General features: G+C 35.9%; 1 protein-coding gene across 2 annotated transcripts; it reads left to right on the top strand.

Annotated features, from left to right (window-relative positions):
• Positions 1-15,285: 15,285 nt before the first annotated feature.
• Positions 15,286-17,101, top strand: GLTPD2 (glycolipid transfer protein domain containing 2). Of its 2 annotated transcripts, none has more exons than XM_074311692.1 (4): positions 15,286-15,449; positions 15,579-15,646; positions 15,986-16,131; positions 16,398-17,101. In XM_074311692.1, the coding sequence occupies exons 1-4, from the start codon at positions 15,326-15,328 to the stop codon at positions 16,918-16,920; spliced, it is 861 nt and encodes a 286-aa protein (XP_074167793.1). In that variant the 5' UTR covers positions 15,286-15,325; the 3' UTR covers positions 16,921-17,101. The 2 variants fall into 2 exon arrangements, with proteins under 2 accessions (XP_074167793.1, XP_074167794.1); XM_074311693.1 differs by having other exon boundaries at positions 15,287-15,449; positions 15,582-15,646.
• Positions 17,102-18,313: the final 1,212 nt, after the last annotated feature.

Here is an 18,313-nt window from a genome sequence, read left to right as displayed (position 1 = left end):
CTGTCTTAAGCTTCAGGCTTTTTCATGCTACTGTTTTCATAGCTATTCTAGGAGTCTTCAAATTTTCAGTGTTTCTAAGGTAGTGTGATCTGGCTACTGGTCTGGTTCTGGTCTTTACCCATGAAGGATCTCTTTTCTTCTGCAGGTCTAAGTGCTAACACTTCTCTCTTCTTTGAAACTGTGATGAGAGCCTCTGCTCCTTTATGACTAAATACAACTGCTCCTCTTCACACTAGATCTGTGATTCAGAACTGCTTATGTGCAATACAGTTGCCAATCAGTGCTAGCTATATCCAGTGCCAGCAAAAAGTCCCCTGTAGTCTTTTCTGACCAGTTGTTCAACCTACCACTCTTTCTTTACTCCTGAACTTCTACGACTGCTACAGCTATTGGAACCTCCTTCAAGACTCACTGTTGGTACTTCTGCTGTGCTCTGTACTGGCTTCCTCTCTAGTGTTGCTAATCTTTCCTTTCTAAGTTGTCTTACAATGTCATACTCTGACATTTTGTTGGCTATACTACTCTAAAATTTGATTTGAGGAGTTATTTATTTTTCATTTACTTTCTTTTTTTATTTTTATAGGAATGGCTATTTACTTTTCAAAATACATGCAAAGATAGTTTTCAACATCCACCCTTACAAAATCTTGTGTTCCAATTTTTTCCCCTTCTTCCCCATTCCACTACTCCCCTAGATAGCAAGTAATCCAACACAATTAAAACATGTGCAATTTTGAGGAGTTACTTTAAAGTTGTTTGTAAAGGAATGAATGGTGGATTATATAAGGTTGAGTTGGATTATAATCTGTATTTCACAATATTTGCTTTGCTCCTGAAATGTATCTTTTTAAACATTACTTACTTGAGCCCCCATTATGATGTGTTTACCCAAATATCAATTACCATTGATTACTGCCTCATAATTTTCTGCCAATAGTAGTTTACCAAGTAATATTGATTAGTTTTTACAAAGGGAGATATACAGAATAAATATAATAGGAACCAAATTATAAATAACCCTTTGCAAACCAGGGGCACACTATCTTTTATACCTTTTCCCGGGAGACAATGAAGTGGCCCTCTTAAGAGCTTAAAGCTTATGAGCTCTTTGATCTTAGAGATGAGATGAATGAAGCAGGAGACTCATAGAATGTGAGAAGAGCTCCAGTTTATTATGCAATATAGCCTTGTTGATATACATTTTTGCAAGTGTGATCAGCATGTGAACAGTAGGCAATTCCAAATCATCATTCAGAAAAATAGCTTGTGGGCTTTGCATGTGCACGGTATCTGCAGATGGGAGGAGAGCCAATCCAGCAATTTAGCAACTTGTTCATAGGTCAGAGGCCCTGTTCAGGTATCCCTGCTCATAAGCAATTACGCTGTGACCCTCAGGCTCATTCCCCATTCCCATGATCACAGATCATTGCTCTTTGCTCAACCAGGGTATTTCCACAAGGTGGCAGAAAACTTATTGTGCACCAAAGGTCGAGGTGGCCTTAGTAGTCCCTCTCTGCAGAGTCCCATAGCCTAACAATTCCCTCTTTTTATATTTTACATAAAAAGTCCTTTCTTGAACTGCAACCTCTGAAAGGATGGTGGAGAAAGAGCCATAAAAGCATCCTAATATTACAGGGCAACAACAAAGCAATAACAATATAACACACAGGGCAATCCATGGTCTAATTTTAACCACCATCAAGAAGTACTATCAAACCAAACTTTGATTTTTTTCAGCAGTTTTATCTGGATTCAAATCTCCATGAGAAGCTTTCTCTATATCAGATGTTAATTTATATAAACTTTCTATGTCATCTTCAATTGAGTTATTAAGAAATATGCTATTCAAATGCCTCTTGATACTGTCCCAATCATGATCTTGTCCTGTATGATTATACAGCAAAGGGGATGCACAAACCTTTGTAAATCTGTAATCACATTGTAATTGAGCCTGGAGTTTCAATAACTCTACCAGCTGACTTCCTACTCTCTATCTCAAAAACATAACCACTAGAGGAGAAAGGAAAAACAAGGACAGCAGACAGGCTTGGTAATTTAACTGGAGAGAATCAACTGCACATGTACTATTATCATAGCATCACCAGTGCCTGAATGTTTTCATGGAGAGTTACAAACACAAAATCATTCTAAGTGTTTCATTGATTTGCCATAAAACTGGCTTATTATTTTATTTTCTTCTAGAACTCCAGGAAAATCTCCCAAATATATATCTTACAACTCACTTTCTATTTAAATTCTTATTTCCCCATTTCTTATGATCCAAAGGGAAACCACACATGCATATTATAGTTTATATAACCTTTATGGCAATAAAATTAACACCTGCTGCTTTATTAGCCATCCCCATGCCCATTGCTGAAACTGACTCATTAATGACTGTTTCAACCTTGCTTTACCCAAAGCAAATATTTCCCTTCCTCCCTTCCAACAGCTCCTATGTTTTTAATACCTGTAATCAGGTAAGCCTAAATTTTAATTAGGAGAAATCATTACCCAATTGAGGGATACCTATCTTGTTTCCATTTCTTGGCTACCATAAAATTTACTACTAGAAATATTCTGCTATACATGTAATGAAGACTGAATACTAAGCCTAGTTCTTATGAACATAAGGTCCTTATTCTTAAGAGATTGGGAAGCCTGCTTCCAAGAGTTATGAATAATTTGTAATGAGTGCCTTGGAAAGACTTTGGAGTGAAGTGCCTAGACAAGAGAAAATACAGGACAGCCAAAATAATGAAAATTTAGAGCATTTATTGTCACTGGCCAGAACTGAGTCCCCGTCAGGATTGGGGGTCAGTGATAAGAAGTTTCAGGGCCATATATGTATAGAAAAAGAAAAAAAGTTCCCTGATACATTTGTCATACTAAAAGGAATTTCCATCCTAGACAAGAGGCAAAGGTTTTCACACTAAGGATGCCATTCCCAGACACCAATAAGACAGTATTTCTTTATGCTTATCAAGTTGTCAAGGTCTTAGGCTATTTAGGGCAGCGCATCTGGGGGTGTAAAAATACTATCTGCATTACGGTGAAAAGAGCTAGTAACAAATTTCTGACTACAGTTTCAAGATTATGTTTCTCACTATCCAAAGGGGTGTCCTTCCATTTCAGGAGCATGTGCAAATATTCTGTAATGGTTTCTGATCTGTTAGCCACATAAATAGAAGCCTTTTTGGATGGCTTGTGAAGCATTCAAAAGATACTCCTTACCCTTTATATCTTGACAACATTTTAATGGAAGATATTGTTGTAAAGGTAAAAGCCTTGGATGGATTCTTCCTATTTGAAAACTATATATGCTCATGAATTCTTTGCTTCAGTTTTTGCTCTTCTATTATAAGTAAAGGAGATTAATCTGGAAGCTAAGAAAAGAAATTTTGAAAAGATCAGGGAAGAGAGGCTCTGTTATGTCATGATGATGTTAAAAGAAAAATGGAAAGGGAAGGGAAGAAGAATATAGTAGGTAGGGAAAGAGAAAAGAACAAATGGGAAAATTATCTTATATGCAAGAAGGAATCTTTACAAACGAGGAGATGAAAAGGCAGAAGGGAAGGGGGAATTAAAGGGAGGACATGTGTGTATATACACACATATATTCATATTTACATATATGCATATCCCACACAAGTGGGAGGTGAGAGGCAAAACCTTCCCCCTACATCACCTCAATCTCTGTGGAAGGAAAAGAAATTAAGTTCATAGTTTAGCTCAGGTCTTAAAGAGCAGTATTAGTCCAAAGTCCAAAAACTCTCCTTAGATTCATCCCATCTCCTATTCCAGGAGGATCATCTCTAGCATCTCAAACTGAGGCCTAACAACACAGAATATAAATACCACTTCCCCCTTCTGCCCCAGACTCATTTATTGGAGCTGAGATAAAAGAAAAACAAGCAGAGAAAACAAGGTCCTCCCTGTTCAGTTCAAGGGCTCCATGCTGGCTATAGCAGCTAGGAGTAACAGAAAAGAGGTCAATTTAAAAAATGACACAGAGAAAGAGCAATTTAGGCCTCATTATTTTATTTTATTTTATTTTTTTGACAGAACACATACTTGGGTAACTTTTTACAACATTATCGCTTGCACTCACTTTTGTTCCGACTTTTCCCTTCCCTCCCTTCACCCCCTCCCCTAGATGGCAAGCAGTCTTATACGAGTTAAATATGTTATAGTATATATGTGTGTAGGACCAAACAGTTCTTTTTTTGTGCAGGGAGAATTGGATTCAGAAGGTAAAAAATAACCTGGGAAGAAAAACGAAAATGCAAACAGTTTACACTCATTTCCCAGTGTTCCTTCTCTGGGTGTAGCTGGCTCTGCTCATTTCACTCAGCATCAGTTGATGTAAGTCTCTCCAAGCCTCTCTGTATTTCTCCTGTTGGTCATTACTTACAGAACAATAATATTCCATAGCATTCATATACCATAATTTACCCAACCATTCTCCAATTGAAGGCCATCCATTCATTTTCCAGTTTCTAGCCACTACAAAAATGGCTGCCACAAACATTTTGGCACATACAGGTCCCTTTCCCTTCTTTAGTATTTCCTTGGAATATAAGCCCAGTAGTAGCACTGCTAGATCAAAGGGTATGCACAGTTTGATAACTTTTGGGGCATAATTACAGATTGCTCTCCAGAATGGCTGGATTCTTTCACAACTCCACCAGCAATGTATCAGTGTCCCAGTTTTCCCGCATCTCCAACATTCATCATTATTTGTTCCTGTCATCTTAGCCAATCTGACAGATGTGTAGTGGTATCTCAGAGTTGTCTTAATTTGCATTTCCTAATCAATAGTGATTTGGAACACTCTTTCATATGAGTGGAAATAGTTTCCATTTCTTTGTCTGGAAATTGTCTGTTCATATCCTTTGACCATTTATCAAGTGGAGAATGGCTTGATTTCTTATAAATTAGAGTCAATTCTCTATATATTTTGGAAATGAGGTCTCACCATTTTTAAAGATGAAGGAAGCCAATCAAGGAGGCTACTCCTATCTCACTGAGGATAAAATTAGTCAAGTTAGACAAACTAGACATACATGCTTTGCTTTAATAATATCATCTGGACAGCTGAGTTTAGAATTCTAAACTAGAATATTCTAAACTAAATTCTAAACTAGAATATTCCAAACTAAATTCTAAACTAGAATATTCTAAACTAGAAATTCTAAACTAAAATAGAAGGGAAAGACTTGAAACTGAATAAAAAGATGATATGTATATATATATGTATATATATATACATATGTATATTATATATATATATATCCAACCACACACAAATGTATGTGTGCACATATGTGCATGTGTATAATCTTTTCTTTTAGATTCACACACATATATAATGTGTTAGAATACTATCATGTGGTAAGAAATGATGAAGGGAGGTAGTTTTAGAGAACTGAGACTTGTATGAACTGATGCAAATTGATATGAGAAGAACCAGAAGAACATTTCTATTATATCAATAGTACTGTAAAAAACAAAAAACAAAAAACAAAAACAAAAACAAACATCTTTGAAAAAAATGGAAACGTGCATCAATCCAATGACCAACCAAAATTCCAGAGAACTCAAAATGAAATATGCTACTCATTATTTCTAAGAAAGGTAAAAGACTCAGAGTACAGAAAAACACTTTAAAAAAAAAAAAACTTGGCCAATATGGAATTTGTTTTGCTTGATTATAAATGTATGTAATAGTATTTGTGTTTTTCCTTGTTCAGGTATGAGAGGAGAGAAGAGGAGAGGGAGAGAAAGCAGATTTCTACTGATTTAAAAAAAAAAAAAAAAGAGAGAGAAAGCAATCTAGGTCTTAATTAAATTGAAATTAAAAAAAAAAATGTCAGGGTAGCAATTATCCAAAGTCCAAGAGTGCAGGAGTTGAATTCATGATTGGTTTTGCAGTCTTCCCCAGCATTGAAGCTCCAAGGAAATGGTAAGAGAAGGGCAGACTCATCTGGCAGAAATATCTTATGTGCATTTAGGAGGGAGCTCTGCTATGTGGAGATTGCATTAAATCTGAGCTTTAAATACCTTATCCTTTTGTAAAACCCAATTCGTATTAATTGGCTCAATGGAACTGGCATGCAAGTCATTGACAGTTAACAGTGAGAGGAAACACACCTGGAAATGGGGGAATCCCAACTTGATTGACTTAAAAAAGAAACATCTCAAAATTTCAGGGCTCCCCCCCAACATAAGAGGGAGATATAATCAGCCTCAGTCAGAAAGAGTAAAGCTAGAGAAATTTTGCTATTTACATAAGGTGAGGGTAAAAAAGGTCAGGTTATGAAGAGCTTTAAAGTCAGACGATTTTATATTTTTTATATTTTGGAAGTAATAGGGAACTTTGGGAGTTGATTCAGATAAGGAGAGATGTTTGACATGATTGAACCTCTGCTTTAGGAATATCAGTCTGAAAAGGCCTCATTTCTAAAATCTATAGAGAATTGACTCAAATTTATAAGAATATAAGTCATTCTCCATTTGATAAATGGTCAAAGGACAATTTGATAAATGGTCAGACAATTTTCAGATAAAAAAATTGAAACCATTTCTAGTTATATGATAACATGTTCTAAATTACTTTTGATCAGAGAAATATAAAGACAACTCTGAGGTACCACTACATACCTGTCAGATTGACTAAGATGACAGGAAAAGATAATGATAAATGTTGGAGGGGATGTGGGAAAACTGGGACACTGATGCATTGTTGGTGGAATTGTGAAGTGATCCAGCTATTCTGGAGAGCAATATGGAATTATACCCAAAAGACTATCAAACTATACATATCTTTGATTCAGCAGTGTTTCTATTTGGCCCATATTCCAAAGAAATCATAAAGGAGAGAAAGGAACCCACATGTGCAAAAATGTTTGTGGCAATCTTTTTTGAAGTGGCAAGAAACTGGAAACTGAGTGGATGCCCTCATTTGGGGAATAATGGCTGAATAAATTAGAGTATATGAATGTTATGGAATATTATTGTTATAGAAATTGTTATAGATTGTTATAGAAAACCATCTGCAGGATGATTTCAGAAAGGCCTGGAGAGACTTACATGAACTGACACTAAGTAAAGTAAGTAGAAGCAAGAGAACATTGTACAACATGTTTACATGATGATCAATTGTGATGGACTTGGCTTTTTTCAATAATGAAGTGATTCAGGCTAGTTCCAATAGACTTGTGATGGAAAGTGCCATCCTCATCCAAAGAAAGGACTGTGGGGACTGAATTTGGGTCACAATATAGTATTTTCACCATTTTTATTTTTGTTTTTGTTGTCTTTCTCTTTTTTTTCTTTTTTAATCTGATTTTTCTTGTGCAGCATGATGATTATGGAAATATGTATAGAAGAATTACACATGTTTAACATATATTAAATCAATTGCTCTCTAAGGAAGGGAGTAGAGGCAGGGAGGGAGAAAAAATTTGGAACACAAGATTTTACAAGATGAATGTTGAAAACTGCATATATTTTAAAAACAAAAAGAAAAAAAAAGATGAACAAGCTAATTTTAGAAAGGCTTGGAAAGATTTACATGAACTGATGCTGAACAAAAAAAAAAAAAGCACCAGGAATATATTGTACACCCTAACAAAAAGATTATGTGATGATCAGCTATGAAAGATCTGGCTTTCAGTAGTTTAGTGATCCAAGGCAATCCCAATAAACTTTGGATAGAAAATGCCATCTATATCCAGAGAGAGTATTATGAAAAATGAATGCAAATCAAAATATATGCTATGTATACTTCCCTCTCCCTTTTTTTTCTGCTTTTTTCCCCTTTCATGGTTTTCCCTTTTCATTCTGATTTTTCTCTTCTAATATGATTCAAAAATTTCTGTGTACTTAAAAAATTAATGTACATGTGTGAAAAAAAGCAATAAAATGAATGTACATGTATAAACAAAAAATGTTTTTACAGGTAACTTGGGAAAATACATTTTAAATAGATGAATAGAGGAATCAAGAGTGAGGAAAGATTTAAAGTAGGCAGATCCCCCAGATAACTATTGGTATAGTCTAGGAGTAAGGTGATGACAATCTGCACCAAAGTGGTGGCAGTGTCAGAGGAGAGAATGAATCCTATAATAGACAGTCAACAAGATTTAGCAACAGATTAGAAATAGAAGTGAGAAAAAGGGATAAGTGGGAATGGTATCGAGATTTTAAGCCTGGGTGACAAGGAATATAGTGTTGCTCTCCACAGTAGTCATCAGAAAGCTAGAAAGGAGTTAATTAAAAAAAAAAAAAAAGATAATGAGTTCAGTTTTGAATATGTTAAGCTTAAGATTGTCTACAGGTCATTTGGTTTGAGATGTTCAAAAGGACATGAATACAAAATTTCCTCTCTTTATTCCATTTCTATGTTATTTAATTCATAGATATTACTATCCTTCCTTCCACATGTTTGTTTGTTTGTTTTTTGGTTTTTGATGCTGTGATCTTAAAAATATCAGTTTGTGAAGGCGTGTCCTCTTCTGGAGTAGGATTCAATCCTGAAATATATAAATTTGCTACAATATCCTATTCTGTTTATTCTCCCAAGCAAAACACTATTATGAAATTTTTTTATCACAAATATATGCACCCACCTCTCTCACCCACATCCTCCATGAGACATTCTTTAATGGCTCCCTTTTAGTACTTTTTCTTTTTTATAATTCAATTCTATTTTTATTTTCATTCCAAATTCTTCCCCTTTCTTCTGTCCCTTCCCCACCCACTGAAAAGACAAGAATTATAAAATCCATCATACATATGAAATCATGTAAAACATATTTCAGTGTTAGTCATATTCAGGAGGAAAAAAGAAAAAGAAAGGAAAAATACAGTTCATATGCACTTTGAGTCAATCAATTCGATACATGGAAATAAATACCATTTTTTTAAAAACCATGAGCACTTTGGAATTGTGGTAGATTTTTGGATCTATCAGAATTGTTAAGTCAGAAGGTCTCCTAGTGTTGCTATGATAACACACACACACACAAAAAAAGATTTCCATTTTCTAAAGGAAGATCTTCCCTGGTTCTAATTTCATTCATATCCCAGGCCCTTCCTTTTCATCCTTATTTTCCATCTACCCCAATTCTTATTGCAAGACCGAAGAAATTACTGTGCTTTCTTTGCTTACTTCCATACTGGAAGGAATGCATCTCCAGCTCCCTCTTGTCTTGTCTTCCCTATCCTGCTTTGAGATTTCCTACTGTGTAATTTGTAGATGAGCATGGGATTTAGTCCATAAAATATCAATTCAGCTCTTTTTCTTCAACTTCCTCATGATTCCTCTTACACTTTTAATATATTTTTTAAATCATTTAATGACACTGTTTTTAAACTCCCAGTACATTTTTTTGTAATAAATAGCCTGTAGCAAGACAAAATTTTTTATCTTATTGCTTATCTTTTTCTTACTAATTCTACTTAATTAGTTTCCTGTCTTCATCTTGTTTGGGGGTGATTGCACATTGAATGTGTTATTTACTTCTGTGGCCTCTTGTAGTTTGCTAGAAGGTCTCTACAGCAAAGATAGACTGGGATTCCCATAGAGTTACACATGCTCTCTGACTCCTTTGCTTTAAACATGTGTTCCACTTCCTTGAGGAGGATACACACCTCCAGGAGATGACACAGCATGCCTATTGTTGGTTCCCATTGGGGAGAGTGTGTGGAAGGTGATGGATGATTGAGTCAGATGAGCTGACTACTCTGTGGGCTGAAAGAGTAGCTGAGGAAAAACAACTTTGATTCAATACTTTGCTTGCTTGGACATCCAGTGGAATGAAAAATAAATTCCCTTCTCCATAGCAATAGCAGTCACAAATATATAGTGAGAACATCTGTTTTCTCCCCCTGAGAACAGGATTAGCAACCTGAGATCCTGATAAACTTTTTTTTAAACGATGAAAACTCAGAGAAACTTTCATAATATTCTATATTTACTTACTGCTCAAAGTACTATTAAAGAATTTTAGTGTGAACCACTATATACAGCAAGATTCTCAGCCACATAACATAATTAGAACATCAGGGTTTAAAAGATGTCTTTCTAACAAAAGGTCAAGAATCTCAAGGGAATTAATGAAAAGAAAATGCATATGAAGATGGTCTAGCTGTGCCAGACCTAAAATTATATGTTTTTATTTTATTAAAGCTTTTTTTAAAATTTATTTATTATTATTATTATAGCTTTTTATTGACAAAACATATGCATGGGTAATTTTTCAACAATGACCCCTGCAAAGCCTTCTGTTTCAAATTAACCCCTTCTTTCCCCCACCCCTCTCCTCTAGATGGCAGGTAGTCTAATACATGTTAAATATATTAAAGTATATGTTTAATCCAATATATGAATACATATTTATCTATCTGTACCAGAAAAATCAGATCAAGAAGAAAAAAAAAACTGAGGAAATAAAATGCAATCAAACAACAGAAAGTATGAAAATGCTATGTTGTGGTCCACACTCAGTTCCCACAGTCCTCTCTTTGAGTGTAGATTCCTCATCACCAAACAATTGGAATTGGTCTGAATCATCTCATTGTTGAAGAGAGAGCCATGTCTATCAGAATTGATCATTGTACAATCTTGTTGCTGTGTAATGATCTCCTGATTCTGCTCATTTCACTTAGCATCAGTTCATGTAAATTCTCCAGGCCTCTCTGAAATCATCCTGCTGGAAGTAGCAGTCACCAAAACCACTTGACACTGGCTAAGAAATAGAATAATCAATCAGTGGAATAGATTAGATTTACAGGACAAAATAGTCAATGACTATAGTAATCAAGTGTTTGACAAACACAAAAACCCAGCTTTGGGGATAAGAACTCACTATTTGACAAAAACTGCTGGGAAAATTGGAAACTAGTATGGTGGAAACTAGTATGGCAGAAACTAGGCACTGACCCATACCTAATACCATATACCAAGATAAGGTAGAAATGGGTTCATGATTTAGACATAAAGAATAATATTATAAGCAAATTAGAAGAACATAGCATAGTTTACATCTCAGATCTGTGGAGAAGGAAGGAGCTTGTGGACAAAAAAGAACTGAAGTTCATTAATGAACACAAATTAAATAATTTTAATTATATTAAGTTAAAATTTGTACAAACAAAACCAAAGCAGACAAAATTGGAAGGGAAAAATTTTTACATTCAAGGTTCTGATAAAGGTCTCATTTCTAAAAACATAGAGAATTGACTCAAATTTATAAGAATTCAAGCCATTCTCCAAATGATAAATGGTCAAAGGACATGAGTAGACAATTTTCAGATAAAGAAATTGAAACCATTTCTAGTTATATGAAAAGGTGCTCTAAATCACTATTGATCAGAGAAATGCAAATTAAGACAACTCTGAGGTACCACTACACACCTGTCAGATTGGCTAAGATGATGGGAAAAGATAATGATGAATGTTAGAGGGATGTGGGAAAATTAGGACACTAGTTTATTGGTGGAATTGTGAACAGATCCAATCATTCTGGAGAGCAATTTGGAACTATGCTGAAAGGATTATCAAACTGTGCATATCCTTTGATCCAGCACTGTTACTACGGGGCTTATATCCCAAAGACATCTTAAAGGAGGGAAAAGGACCCATATGTGCAAACATGTTTGTGGCAGCCCTTTTTGTAGTGGCAAGAAACTGGAAACTGAGTGGATGCCCATCAGTTGGAGAATGGCTGAATAAATTGTGGTATATGAATGTCATGGAATATTGTTCTGTCAGAAATGACCAGCAGGATGATTTCAGAGAGGCCTGGAGAGACTTACATGAACTGCTGCTAAGTAAAATGAGCAGAACCAAGAGATCATTATATATAGCAATAAGATCATACAATGATGACTTCTGATGGACATGGCTATTTTCAACAATGAGATGATCTAGGCCAGTTCCAATGAACTTGCGATGAAGAAAGCCATCTATATCCTGAGAGAGGGCTATGGGAACTGAGTGTGGACCACAACATAGCATTTTCACTTTTTTTGTTATTTGATTACATTTTGGTTTCTTTCTCATTTTTTTCTTTTTTGACTTGATGTTTCTTGTGCAGCAAGATAATTGTATAAATATGTTTACATATTTGGATTTTTATTTATTTATTTATTTATTAAAAAGTTTTTATTATATTAATTGTATAAATGTTTACATATTTGGATTTGTAACATTGTAGAAATATGTTAAATCTAATATATGCATACATATTTGTAGAATTATCTTGCTGCACAAGAAAAATCAAATCAAACCAGACATCATTATCTTTTCCCATCATCTTAGCCAATCTGAGAGGTATAATGGTGCCTCAGAGTTGTCTTAATTTGCATTTCTCTGATCAATAGTGATTTAGATTTTCATATGACTAGAAATGGTTTCAATTTCTTCCTCTGAAAATTGTCTGCTCATATCCTTTGACCATTTATCAATTGGAGAATGGCTTGAATTCTTATAAATTTGAGTTTTTAGAAATGAGACTTTTATCAAAACCCTTGAATGTAAAAATGTTTTCCCAGTTTATTGCTTCCCTTCTAATCTTTGTTTAAATTTTTTTTAACATAATATAATAAAAATTATCTATTTTGTGATCAATAATTCTCCAGTTCTTCTTTGGTCACAAATTCCTTCCTTTTCTACAGATCTGAGAAGTAAACTATGCTATGTTCTTCTAATTTGCTTATAATATTACTCTTTATGTCTAAATCATGAACCCATTTCCTCCTTATCTTGGTATATGATGTTAGGTATGGGTCAGTGCCTAGTTTTTGCCATACTAGTTTCTAATTTTCCCAGCAGTTTTTGTCAAATAGTGAGTTCTTATCCCAAAAGCTGGGGTCTTTGGGTTTGTCAAACACTAGATTGCTATATGTAGTGTTCTGGTTAGTTTTCTGGAGGTCTCTGGATCAGCCTTCACTTCAACAGAGTAATCACCAGGAGAATAACCAGAAATAAAGTCCAAAAATCTTTGTTTCCTTCACAGTCTTATCTCCTTGCCCAGGGCCCCAGGCTAGCTTTCTGGAGGTCTTCTGGAATGTGTCTTGGTTTCTGTGGGGGAGGCAGGGGGACTGCCATGATGATCTCTGTCTTGAAATCTCCCTGAATCTGGGAGCTTGTGCTCCAGCCTCCAGTCCTCTGTCTTCCCCGAGTCTGTTCCAGTTTCCTCTAAGTCTGACTCTGGCCTCTTAAATACTTTATTACAATTAAATCCATTCATCATCCTGAGTATAAGCCATCATTATATCACTACAGAACCATTGTAAGATTAATTCAATCATACTGAACTAGAGAATTATTAATCACCATGCTAAACTAGATAACCATTGTCTTATCAATTCTACTTAGTTATCACCTTGTTGTCACCCTAACCTATTCCACTGATCCACTACTCTTTTTTCTAAACCGGTACCAAACGTTTTTGATAACTGCTGCTTTATGATAAAAATTTAGATCTGTTACAGTTAGGCCATCTTCATTGGCATTTTTTTAATTCATTCCCTTGAGAAGTAACAAATTGGGAAAAAATTTTTACAGTTAAAGGTTCTGATAAAGGCCTCATCTCCAAAATATACAGAGAATTGACTTTAATTTATAAGAAATCAAGCCATTCTCCAATTGATAAATGGTCAAAGGATATGAACAGACAATTTTCAGATGATGAAATTAAAACTATTTCCACTCATATGAAAGAGTGTTCCAAATCACTATTGATCAGAGAAATGCAAATTAAGGCAACTCTGAGGTATCATTACACACCTGTCAGATTGGCTAAGATGACAGGAACAAATAATGATGAATGTTGGAGGGGCTGTGGGAAAACTGGGACACTGATGCATTGTTGGTGGAGTTGTGAAAGAATCCAACCATTCTGGAGAGCAATCTGGAATTATGCACAAAAAGTTATCAAATTGTGCATACCCTTTGACCCAGCCATACTACTACTGGGCTTATATCCCAAGGAAATACTAAAGAAGGGAAAGGGTCCTGTATGTGCCAAAATGTTTGTGGCAGCCCTTTTCATAGTGGCTAGAAGCTGGAAGATGAATGGATGTCCATCAATTGGAGAATGGTTGGGTAAATTATGGTATATGAATGTTATGGAATATTATTGTTCTGTGAGAAATGACCAACAGGAGAAATACAGAGAGGCTTGGAGAGACTTACATCAACTGATGCTGAGTGAAACGAGCAGAACCAGAAGATCATTATACACTTCAACATTGATACTGTACGAGGATGTATGCTGATGGAAGTGGATTTCTTCAACATAGAGAAGAGCTAATCCAATTCCAATTGATTAATGATGGACAGAACCAGCTACATCCAGAAAAGGAACACTGGGAAATGAATGTAAACTGTTATTTTTACCTTCTGAATCCAATTCTTCCTGTGCAACAAAAAATTCGGTTCTACACACATATATTGTATCTAGAATATACTGTAATATATTTAACATATATAAGACTGCTTGCCATCTGGGGGAGGGGGTTGGGGGAGGAAGGGAAAAAATCTGAATAGAAGTGCGTGCAAGGGATAATGTTGTAAAAAATTACCCATGCATATGTACTGTCAAAAAATGTTATAATTATAAAATAAAATAAAAATTAAAAAAAAAGTTATAATTATAAAATAAAATAAAAATTAAATTATAAAAAAAAAAGAATGGATTAAAAAAAAAGAGTTGGGCATGTAATATTCTTCCTTTTTTAAAAATTATTATTAGTTCTGCCAGGAACATTTGTGTTCAGATAGCTCCTTTATTTCTATCATGAGACCTTAGTGTCTAAACAAACACAAGATCAGAATTTTTAAATCAAAGAGTGAAGATTTTTGTAATTTTTTACAATATAATTCCACAATTTTCTTTAGAGCACCATTTATGGGGATGCTATAGAAGGGATTCTTGCTCAGATCAGGATTAGATTAAATGATCTGTGAGATCCCCTCCAATTCTTTCTATAATCCTATGGGTGAATTGAGCAGGAAACCAAAACATTTATATGTTTTTTTGGATCAGTGCAGATTTGCCCAAAAGGGCATTTGAGCGTTTTGTCATGTGTCATACTTAAAGAGGGCTAGAGGAGTCTAATAGGATTGTTGAGAGCAACTGTTTCCTTTTACTTCTGGCCTGAGCTCTTCCCTGGGGTTAAAGGCCAATAGGAACTGATAGAAAGCTTAATTATTAGCCCCTTCCCTCCTAGGTCTGACTGATTCTTCTCCACCCACTCAGAACAAGTACTGATAAGAGGGTTGGGGAGGCAGCAGGGGTTCAGAACAGTGATCATGAAGTTAAAGCTGTTGTCTCCTGACCCTAAAGTTTGGGCCACCAGGCACTGGCTTGGCTATGGTCTTCCCTTCACCATCTTCATCTTCATGTTGCTGTTCTACCTGACTGGAGAGAAGCACAGTGAGTGACTGACCACCTGATTCATCCTCCCCAGAACCCCACTCTACTATCCCCAATTCTTTCCTCTGCTTTAACTCCCTGAGAAATCTTGATTTGCACCCCTTCACCACCACCCTCTCCCCTCCCCAGAAGATGAGCTCACAGACTGTGGATTCAGGGCTCAGCTCTGTGTTCCAGAGAGGTCTTTGACTTCCCAGGTAAGAACCCTGGTCACGGTTTGTCTTTTAAATAATAATAAAAAAAAAATCATAACTTTTAAGTTTATTTTTATGTAACATATTTAAAGAATACTAATAGAGTTTTTAAAAATGTATGGTCTAAGGAATTGTCCAGCTGGACCATTATTACCAAAAAACATAGGGCCTTATTTTTTGTTAAATATGGGGAACTCAGAGAAGACCAGAACAAAACTAGAAACACCAACACAACTCATTTGCTTTCTTCCAAAAGATGGGAGAAGTGCAATTAAGGTTAGAGGGATGCAAACCAGACCTCGGAAGCTAGACATGCCCTCCCTCCCATGTCTGTTCCCACAGGTGGAACCTGAATTGAAAGCAGGTGTTCATTGCCTAGGACCAGACAAGCTGCCAGGTCAAATGGTAAGGCCTTTCAGGGAGAGTTTAACAACTAAGGGAGATCTACGGATGCCCGAGTTTTTGGATGGATGGAGGAAACTGGTCATGTGAGTAAAACCCTTGAGTAATTCAACCCAGCTTCGACAAGAAGCCCTGCCTTTACCTCTGCCTGTTATCTATAATTTGCCCTGGATATAGCTTCTTTGTGCACAATTGCTTGCATGTTGTTTCCCCCACTAGACATTAGCTCCCTGAGAACAGCATTCCTTGAATTTAGGGGAATTCCTGGCACATCCTAAGTGTTTAAATAATGCTTGAAGACTTCCTTCCTGACAAAATCTCATAAAGGCCATCTCTTTTCTTTCTCCTGCAGGCTCCTGGAACCTCTGGGCACCCTCTTTTCCTTTGCCACCCAGGAAGCGTCTGCAAAAATCTCAGTCCTCGAGTCTTATTCCCAAGGCCCCTACTCCACCCATTATCGTACCTTCTCTGCCATGGCTGACTGGGAGCAGGATCCCTCTGAACCCTCTTCTGGTCTCCAAACTTTGGTGCTTCTGCATCGAGCTCTGCATTGGGCCCAGCTCTGCCTGGGCAGCATCGCCAGAGTTCAGAATGAAGATGTAGGGGCTCTGTGTGAGGAAGCCTATCAAAAGGTGCTAGGTCCCCATCACCCATGGCTGATCCGACAAGCAGCAAATCTAGCCTTTCTAGCTTTCCCCAGACAGAGCCACCTACTGGCGATGATATGCCCAGGAGCCAAAGAACAGGAGACCCAAGAGGCCCTATCTGAGGTAGCTGATATGTTAGAGGCTGTCTACAACCGCACCCAAGGGCTGCTGACTGAAAGGAGGCTGCTAAAAGCAGGAGTTACTCTGAAGTCTACCGGGGGTGGGTAGCAGGGCCACTGGGAAAACTCTGGGCTCCTACAGTGAATGGTAGAAGAAGGGAAATGATTGGGAGCAGCACTCTCCCATAGTGGCACAGCCTTTCAGTCCTGGAACCAAGAAAACTCTGCATCTTTCATGACTATCAGATGGAAGATGGAGGTAGGGCCAATAAATTTTTTTGCAACTGTCATTACAAGGAGTGAATTGTATGTGTTATATAAGCAGAAACAATTGGGAATTACAATCTACATTTATATAGAGTATCAAAACTTATGAAGCAATCAATTTCTTCACAATCAATAATTGCCTTTCTATTGCCAGGCACTATATTAGGTGCTGGGAACACTATTACAAAAAGTGAAACAAATTCTAATCAGAAGAAGTTAACATTCTAAATGGGATAGATAACAATATATGTAAGTATATGTATAATGAATATAAAGATAAATTTATTAGCACCATTGGTGCTAAGGAAGGGAAGTGAGAGATATAATCTTCTTATCCTGTTTTCTTCTGAGTTTAAAAGAAATACTTCAATGACCCTCTTTTATTTTTGTCAACCATATTAAAATAAAATCTTTGCAATAAATATACATGCTATATTTCTACATGGTATGTCCCTAAATTATGTCTCATTTCTGTTAGGGAATGGGAAGCATGTTTCATCGACAATGCTCTGGAATTGAGAATGGTCATTGCAGTTTATTGAAGTTCTAAAAAGTTCTTTTGACTTTATAATACTGTTGTTACTGTTTATGTAATATTCTCTGAAATTGTCTTTCTTCATACAACAGATCTCTATGACATTCAGAAACCATAATTTGTCCACAGAGTCCCCAATTAATGGGTATTCTCTGTAGCTTCTAGTTTTTTACCACTACAAAAGGAGCTGCTACAAATAATTTTATTCATTTCCTCAATCTTTATTAGGGTTTGGATAAAGTCCTAATAGTAGGCAAATGGTATTTTCAGTTTAGTGAATTTTTATAATCCAAATTACTTTTCAGAGTAGTTGGACCAATTCAGAGCTGTATCAACAAACCCGTCTTTCCAAATCCTCCACTTTCTTTTTTCCTCAACTTTGTCAGGATATGAGGTAGAACCTCAGCAATTTTAATCTGCATTTTCCTAATTGTCAGTGATTTGTAACATTATTTTCATTTCATTTTATTTCATATCATTTTAGAACTTCGGTTTTTTCTTTAGGCCAACTGTTATCTTGAGGAATAACTCATACATTTCAATCCGTTCTTTATATATCTTGGAAAGTAAGACCTATGTTAAAGAAACCTCTGAAATTTATTTTTTCAGTTAACTTTTTCTTTTAAATTTAACTGCATTAGTTTTATTCTGCAAAAACTAATCAACTTCATCTAGCCAAAAATGTATTTTACCTTCTATG

Source organism: Sminthopsis crassicaudata, chromosome 4 (assembly GCF_048593235.1).
Source record: "Sminthopsis crassicaudata isolate SCR6 chromosome 4, ASM4859323v1, whole genome shotgun sequence".
In the NCBI taxonomy this organism is placed as follows: Eukaryota; Metazoa; Chordata; class Mammalia; order Dasyuromorphia; family Dasyuridae; genus Sminthopsis; species Sminthopsis crassicaudata.
Note: the sequence above shows the minus strand (reverse complement) of the source record. Positions and strands in the feature narration are given on the sequence as shown.

Bases quoted from the DNA above. Each gene is read 5' to 3' on its own strand.
- GLTPD2 (XM_074311692.1), top strand. From the start codon at position 15,326: ATGAAGTTAAAGCTGTTGTCTCCTGACCCTAAAGTTTGGGCCACCAGG. The intron at 15,450-15,578 runs GTGAGTGACTGA...TCCCCTCCCCAG, and splicing joins CCTGACTGGAGAGAAGCACA to AAGATGAGCTCACAGACTGT. The intron at 15,647-15,985 runs GTAAGAACCCTG...CTGTTCCCACAG, and splicing joins AGAGGTCTTTGACTTCCCAG to GTGGAACCTGAATTGAAAGC.